This window comes from Haemaphysalis longicornis, unplaced genomic scaffold (genome assembly GCF_048455015.1).
Source record: "Haemaphysalis longicornis isolate Haplotype H1 unplaced genomic scaffold, Haemaphysalis longicornis Haplotype H1 scaffold_12, whole genome shotgun sequence".
NCBI classification, from domain to species: Eukaryota; Metazoa; Arthropoda; class Arachnida; order Ixodida; family Ixodidae; genus Haemaphysalis; species Haemaphysalis longicornis.
Genome location: NW_027526225.1, coordinates 63,329,062 through 63,336,694, shown reverse-complemented (window position 1 = coordinate 63,336,694; position 7,633 = coordinate 63,329,062). Strand labels below are relative to the sequence as shown.

Sequence of the window (7,633 nt, the reverse complement as noted above, 5' to 3'; positions counted from 1 at the left end):
AGACTTTAGAGGTCATTACCCCCACACCGAAAAGTAACGGGGGTAAGGTTTTAAGTGGGCACGGAACCGAAATCTCGGCGCGCCAAGAGGCTTTGTGTACGCCGCCGTGCCGTATCACACATGGTCAGTACCGTATCTCATCGGGCAGACGTATTTTGACCAGCGATGCCGGGGACACTAGACGGCACAAGAGTTTCACAGCGTCAGTTCGCTGATAACGAAAAACGGGGTGACGCCAGTGAGGCGCTTGGGTGCGATTGCATGGGAAACCCCGCAGTTAGCTGCGTGTGATACGCAGGTCCGGATTAAGAAGCCTCTTTGATTTAACGGTGGAGCAAAAGTTGTCGTTGTTAATCCTTTCCGTGTGGCACGGCACATACCCACTTGGGGGATGGACCAGGAATCAAACACGCTTAATAAAAAAAGGTCGTGACAGGGTAGTAAAGGCCGTATTTACTAACTCGTTACGAACCTTACTACCCCGCGGTACGTAGGCTCTGCCAGTAGCAACTGCATGGTTAGGAAATTAAGTGGGTGTAGGGAGTGGTATACACGAGACTAAAGTCGTGCTTTTGACTAGGTTATGATGGCCAATTAGTAAACGCATGTAGCTGAGAAGCGTGTTATCACTAGGACTTTACTAGTGAAGGTAGTGGTTTCCAAGTGGAAATTTGAGCGCAAAAATTCGACAAAGACACAGAAAGACCAGACGGGACTAGCGCTCAGCTCAGACTAGCGCTCAGGTCTTTCTGTGTCTTTGTCGAATTTTTGCGCTGAAATTTCCACTTGGAAACATGAACCAACTAGCCCAACAACAAGTTCCATGAAGGTAGTGGTGCTTAGTGCAGTTAGTAACCCTACTGCTGCACTTATTACCTCCAGTTACTCAGTACTTAGTGTATACTGGGGCAAGTAGCTTGTTAGTGTTCCGTTAGTGAATGCTACAACATTTTTTTTAAGAGTGAAAGCTTTGAGAGGCTAATGTTCCTGATTAGGAGCGAAATTCCCAACGCTTTGAATTGGAAGCGTAGAAGTTATATAATCGTGCGTGCCAGGTGACGACTGAACGCACTGACACGAGAGTGGAACAGGTGCGTAACAGTTGCGCAGAACTCTCGTTCCTGGAACGCTGTGGAGTGTACAAGTCAGCTTGCTGAAGTAATCCGCGTCAAAACAAAAAAATAATAAAGCGAGGAAAGGGATGGAAAGGCGGTGTATCTGTCAAGAAGCCTGCGGATTTATTCAGTACCAAAAGACGACGATACAAAAGCGACGAAAGAGACGCAAATGTGACGTAATTGTAAAAAAAAAAATCGTTGATAAGTATCACCCGACTTTCGCCTCCGAAGAATGTCAACAGGCTGAAGTTCCCCGAGAAATTTTTTTTTTTTCAAATTTTCCTCCATTTCACGCAACTTACACCACCAACCAAAATTGGAAACACTGAATTTTTTAGCGCTGAACTAATGCATAATCATTGAAGGTGGCGCGATTCGTCATACGCTGTTCACGATTTGCTCCGCAGTGAATTAGTTGAATGAAAATAGTAGTTGGACGCGGGATCGAGCGGACGCGGCGGCCGCTTTTCTGATGGAGGCGACAAGGAAAAACGCCCGTGTGTACGAGATTTCCGTGCACGTTAAAGATCGCCAGGTGGTCAAAATCCATCCGGAGCCCTTAACTATGGCGCGCCTCATCGCCTGCCTTGCGTCGGCGCGTTATACCCTACAATCAATCAATCGATCAATCAATCAATCAATCAATCAATCAATCAATCAATCAATCAATCAATCAATCAATCAATCAATCAATCAATTAAAATAGTGTTTTACCTGGCGAGTTTAGCAGAAAATGGTCAGTCACGTGGTCGAAGAGCGTCTAAAAACATTTTTCGACCAAAATTCGTTGAACACTGGATAATGTGCATCGCTCGAATGACGTGCAGAAAAATGCAGACGCTGGGCGAGATTGCCAGAGCGGGAGTGTTCTGAGACCCACTAGGCCTGACATATGCCTTCCCCCAGCCGGTGGTTTGAATTTGGCGCGCTTGCCTTGCTGTGTTGAGAAAACTCGCAGCACTTTTCATTTTTTCATGAAAACTCGTGAATTCAGTATTATATTTTTTTATTACGCTCTACAAATTTCTGCATGAAAATTTCCGGCTGTTCTCGCTCGGTAAAAAAATAAATGATTTTATTGGACCTAATTTCGTAACAACCGAAGGTGTAACAATAGCGCAATATGGTTCCCACCCCCTCAAAATTACTATACGCTTTATTGCTGAGCATTTAGGAATAATTTTGCGTTTTAATTGCTGGCCCGATTTGCACGAAATTTAACATTCTGTACAGTTTCCAACAGAATATAATTTTCACCCGTTGCCGCACAATTCTCCAGCGCCTTCTTCAAATTTCGGTGTTTAAAAATGGTTGTAGTAGTTCATTCACAAGGTGTAACACACCTCTTGCAATGCGATTGTAATGAACATACACATTGACAGAAATTGCAAAGTTGCTTGAAAAAATTCTGATAGAATGTCGCAGGCAAAAAGCGCACACTGCCGTGACAGACTCATAGGTCTGATTTCTAATTGCTTTTTAACCTGTAATTGTACGTCTGCTTAATGATTTCATAAGCGTATGTCAGGTTATAAAGAGCCATTCATTCGAAAAGGGCCGCCAGTCTGCTGCTATCAGTTCGCAACATATGGAGAAACAAAAAAAAAACTTTTGTTTTTAACCACCAGTACGGCCTGCTCTTGCCTCTTTTGTTTCACTACTTTCTGCCGAACGTCACGGGATGTCGCCACGGGTCAGCGCATGTGTTGTGCCAGCTGTCTGTTCTGTTTCGTCAGCTGTGTCGGGACGTATTCGCAACAGAGATGCCTCAGTGCCAGCGTGTACTTGGACGTTGGCGGAAAACGTTCCACGTTGTTTCGTGTTTTGTCGCAAACGCACTGAAATCTACAAGTAGCTCCGACCGAAACCGGTTCCCTGGACGTCGAAAGTAGACAACAACAAATTGTATGCTAAAATCAGCAGCTTATCTCTTTTTAATCTATCCGGGACGTCAACCTCCCGTCTGCTGCAGACAGCGGGAAAGCAAGATAATAATAAAAAAAGAGATACGGTAGAAGTGTACGAGGGCAGAGTAAACATGTCGTGTCGTACGCCGTACTGACAAGCAGCGATTGAAATCCTAATCGCATAATATAAAACACAGCACAGAAAAATGTCCTTACACATCTGTTTGTGAACAAAATTCCGCTGCTACTGCACTCAAACCTTGGGTATGAAAGCGTTGTTTAAATATTACGTCGGGCTGTCATTTACAAAAATAGGTGTTCGTGGCATAAATACGGCACCTCACACGTCTCAGTGGACCAATACTTTTTTCTGCTATCGTTCTGTGTTGCTCTAATTTTTTTTAACGAACTCAAACGTCACAGGACCTTGATACACGAAGAGAACAGACCTGACGCTGACGTAGCATTGCGAAGTGAACGACCAGTATCGCGTTCGTCGAACAAAGTCACGAAACGGGAGACGAAGTGTCACCACTTCCTGCCACCTCGCTTGCACCGTGATCCGTAAAACCAGTACTCTCGCGCAACTCAATGAATTGCGAACGGCACGTGGCGTGCGAAAGCGGCGCAATAAATTAAACGAGAGTACAAAGACCGCCGAGTAGCTCGAACCCCTGCGCATTCCTCAATGCGTCGCGTTTGCCCTTTCCAGTAACGGCGCACCCTTTCCCATCCGTCTTCCCTCTCCCCCTGATCTCACATCCGCAGCGCTTTCCGGTGAGACGAGCCTCCGAACCAGAGCAGACGATAGACGAAGCCCGCAGACGACGCAGGAAAGAGCAGACGACGCGGCAGAGGCAGCCGGCGACGTGGAATAGAACGTGCTTGGAAGCTCGGCGTTGTTAAGGGCGAATTGGGACCATGACCACTAACGCTGACCCCTCCGTCGCCACTGCCTTTGGAGCCGCCGGCAGCCCGGCCGAGCACATCTCGGAGTACCGCGCGCACCACTTTGACACCAATGCCATCCACGCTGGCCAGGAACCCGAACAGTGGAACTCGCTCGCCGTGGTGCCGCCGATTTCGTTGGCGACGACGTTCAAGCAGATGGCGCCTGCCGAGCCTCGCGTGAGTACGCATGCGCTACCGAAGCGCGGGTTTATTTAAAAACTGTCTGTTGAGCTATCGCCGTTGAGTACTCGCGTGAAAGCTGGCGCATTTGTTGTCGAAGCGTCGTAAATGTGTAAGTTTGTGCGGGAGATTCACGCAGCCGAAACGAACGCTGAGATAAATTGATTACTTTTAAGGAGTGGCATTTCATTTTAACATGCCTGTGCTAAGAATAAATCGAAAACGCTGGTGTAAGAGTAAAGTACGCAAGGGAAATGCGTCTACTTTTGTACTACAATAATACAGATGCCAGCTGTGCGCACGTATAATTGAATAATTCAACTACGATTTAGTATTCATTTCCTGGGCTCTAAAGTTACGTATGTACGTGCTTTGCGTCGCGCTTTTATACGGTCAGAAATTTTCCCTATGTTTTTGTATTACAGATCGTTCTCCACGCAAGGAAAGCTTAGCTACGTAGGTGATATGTGAAAATAGTGAGCTCACAAGACCGAATCGTCAGTGAAATGTTTAATTATGAAGTTACAACTTAGTTCTTACACTTCCACGTGGTCTACCGTGTCATAAACGAGCGGCAGGTTTTTTTCTACGAGTCAGCCACGGGAGAAACAAAATACGTAAAATTTAAAACGCTGAAAAATTAATCCGCAGCAGTGAGCACCGGACAAATTAGTAACTTAGTATTAGTAAGAAATAAATCGCAAAAAAAAGAATTTGTAGCTGTTGTAGCACTGCTTCAAAATTCTATAGACAAAAATCAGATATTTGAGTTCATTCTACTCTGTTCAACGCCCCCCCCCCCCCCCCCCCCCTAAGCTTGTCTCAAATGCATGGAAAGAATACAGGACACATTATTAGCCAATGGCTAGGAAAAATAGAACCACATTTATAACTGTTTTCCGCTTTCGCCAAACGCCTTCTAACTAAAGACAAGGCATCCTAACAGCACAAGCGCGCTTGGACAGGCGAGAGAGGCATTTCTCTTTTCTTAAATGTCACACATTAAAAAAAAAACAAAAACGAACGTCATTGCAGTAGAAACTTGGCGTCGGTTCATTTGGAAAACGGCAGGCGACAACGCAGAGCCCATGTTCTGCTCTTATTACTGTAGGAAGTGTTCGTTCGTGCCGGCGCTTCAAAACACTTGTTCGATAGGCTCTCTCGCGATCACGTCAAGCCAGTCAAAGACGAAGCCAACCGTTCGCCCTTTGATTGACGTCACAGCTGCGGACGTAAAGTAAGCGGCCTTAAAAATATATCAAGGCGGAGTGCATTGACCGCGCACTTGCCTGCAAGTGCAAACACCTTACAGGCAAAAAAGGAAACATCGGCCTTACTTAATTGCTCGGTTTTTCAAAGAAGCTGTCTCGCGCTAGGTTCTGATCGCGTCGACAAATAATCACACGCGCTCGCTCCGAAGCTAGTTTTCCTGTAGAATACTCCACAGCTCTCAATCTTGCCATCCATGACTGGTATATGCTAGACCCTCTCACCGCTAACGCTAAGTCGCTATCTGTTTACGAATCAAAAATTGAAAAATCTCCTAGCTTGTCTTAGTTACCAGCGCTATTATGTCATCACGCAAACCATGATGTACTTGTACTTCGTGTATGCAGTGGTGTATCCAGTGCAGAATGTTTAAATTTTAAGGGCGAAGCACCTTAAGGCCGAGACTTGTCCGGCGTCCCTGCTCACGACGTGTAAATCAAAACATCTGTGAACAAAAGGTTAGAGAGAGAGAGAGAGAGAGAGAGATAGCTCTTAGAGAGCCGTGCTGCGCATGCGCGAGGAGCATTGGATTGAATTGGATTTGAAAGGGATTGGATTGGATTGGAAGTCGTTTTATCAGCAGTAAGCACTCTCACGGGTGCTTTACGGTAAGAACGATCCCCAGCGCTTCGCCCACTAGTCGTGATTCACTTCGTGGAGATGCGTGAATTTTTTATTCTATTTATCATGAAAATTAACATGCATGAGTACGAGGTGTAAATATTACGTAGTGTAAATTGCTTTTCTGTAGAGTGCAAAGTTGCTGTCACTCATTTCTTTTAGTAATCGCTTAATAGTTGGCGTGATGAGTGTTCTCTGTATCTGTACATTGTCCCCACCTTCTGGGGTATGAGTAGAGACTGGCAGTATTGTAAATAAAAGAAATAAAAATCTTCAGGGGTACCTTGGGAAAACTCGCACTGAAATTGACCGCTAACACGACTCCATCATGGCCGGGTTTCATTTTTCTCGTCATGACTAGTCAGTTCGCGGTGAAGTTGTAAGCGCAGGAAGTGTGGTTACAAAAAACATTTGTGACTCTTGTTTTTTTAATACTACCGTATTTTCCTATCTATAAGTCGCACTTTTGTATAAGTCGCAACCCCCTCAAAACGGCACTTTTTCCGAAAAAAAAAAAGAACGTATATAGGTCGCAACGATGTATAAGACGCACCGGTGTACAAAACGCGCTTGTTAATCAGGTAAACTCAATGAGGATCAGTTCGTTAGAAAGTGCAGGGCGAAAGTACATGGTTCAGGCGGCCTCCGCCTCTGAACGTATCCCCCGGTAAGCAGTGCTAGACACGTGCATCTACCGTCCAAAGTCTAGACAGAAGTAACTTGTCAAAAATGGTTTATGAATACACAGATAGCATGTACTTGCAGACGGTGTTTAGGCAAAACCATCGAAGCTTTCTTCTTGCCTTCCTCCGACTCGCTAACAAATAATTCATTCATTGAGACCATAGAGCTGTATCTCGATCTTAACGTGCACTAACATCACGCAGCACACAGGCACCTTTTTGAGCCGTACCACGTGCGGCCACCACGTACCAAATTTATTCCATACATAAGTCACACCGGTGGAAAAGACAACCAACAAAAATTTCGCAAAAAAAAAACAAACGAAAACGCGTCTTATACACCGGGAAATACGGTACCCCGAAACAATTTGATTCATTCTAAGGAAGTCGTCCGTATGTACAGTTAAACCTGGATGTAACGAACCTCTATGAAACGAATTCCTGGATTTAACGAAAATTTTCAATCCCTTATTGCCAGCCCCATTGAAACCCATATGTGTTTGCGACCTGTATGTAACGAATGCTCTGTATGTTAACCTTGACGTAACGGATCCGCTGCGTTGATGAGACTTTCTTTTTTGCCCTTTTTCTGAAAAATCGCACGGAGAAAGGCATTAAGTTAGCGAACTTCGCCCGCACAGGAAACTACCATGCGTTTCCAGTGTCAATGCGGTGTCAGCTAGGTGCCAGGTCTGCCCGTAGGCGTGTAGCCGCGAGTCTCCGCTGCTGCTATCTGTAGTGTCGGTTCGTCGGTGGTGAGTTCTGCTGACAGAAAACAAAAAAAAAAAAAGTTTTGTATTTTCAAGACAAACTGGCAATTTTAAATGCCGTCTCCTCCGGCGAGAAAGAATACCGTCGCGACCCGGCACAGTATCCAGCTAGCACCCTCTCAGCAATTTTGAGT

At 45.4% G+C, this 7,633-nt stretch overlaps 1 protein-coding gene across 2 annotated transcripts in view; it reads left to right on the top strand.

The window, feature by feature from the left end:
- Positions 1-3,789: 3,789 nt before the first annotated feature.
- LOC144162754 (cystathionine gamma-lyase-like) overlaps positions 3,790-7,633 on the top strand; it is a 34,928-nt gene continuing 31,084 nt past the window's right edge. Inside the window, exon 1 of one of the 2 annotated variants that reach the window (XM_077693398.1) lies at positions 3,790-4,153. In XM_077693398.1, coding sequence (XP_077549524.1) covers positions 3,947-4,153 — 207 coding nt within the window. In that variant the 5' untranslated portion in view covers positions 3,790-3,946. The remainder of the gene's footprint in view (positions 4,154-7,633) is intronic. The other variant, XM_077693399.1, reaches the window with a different exon arrangement.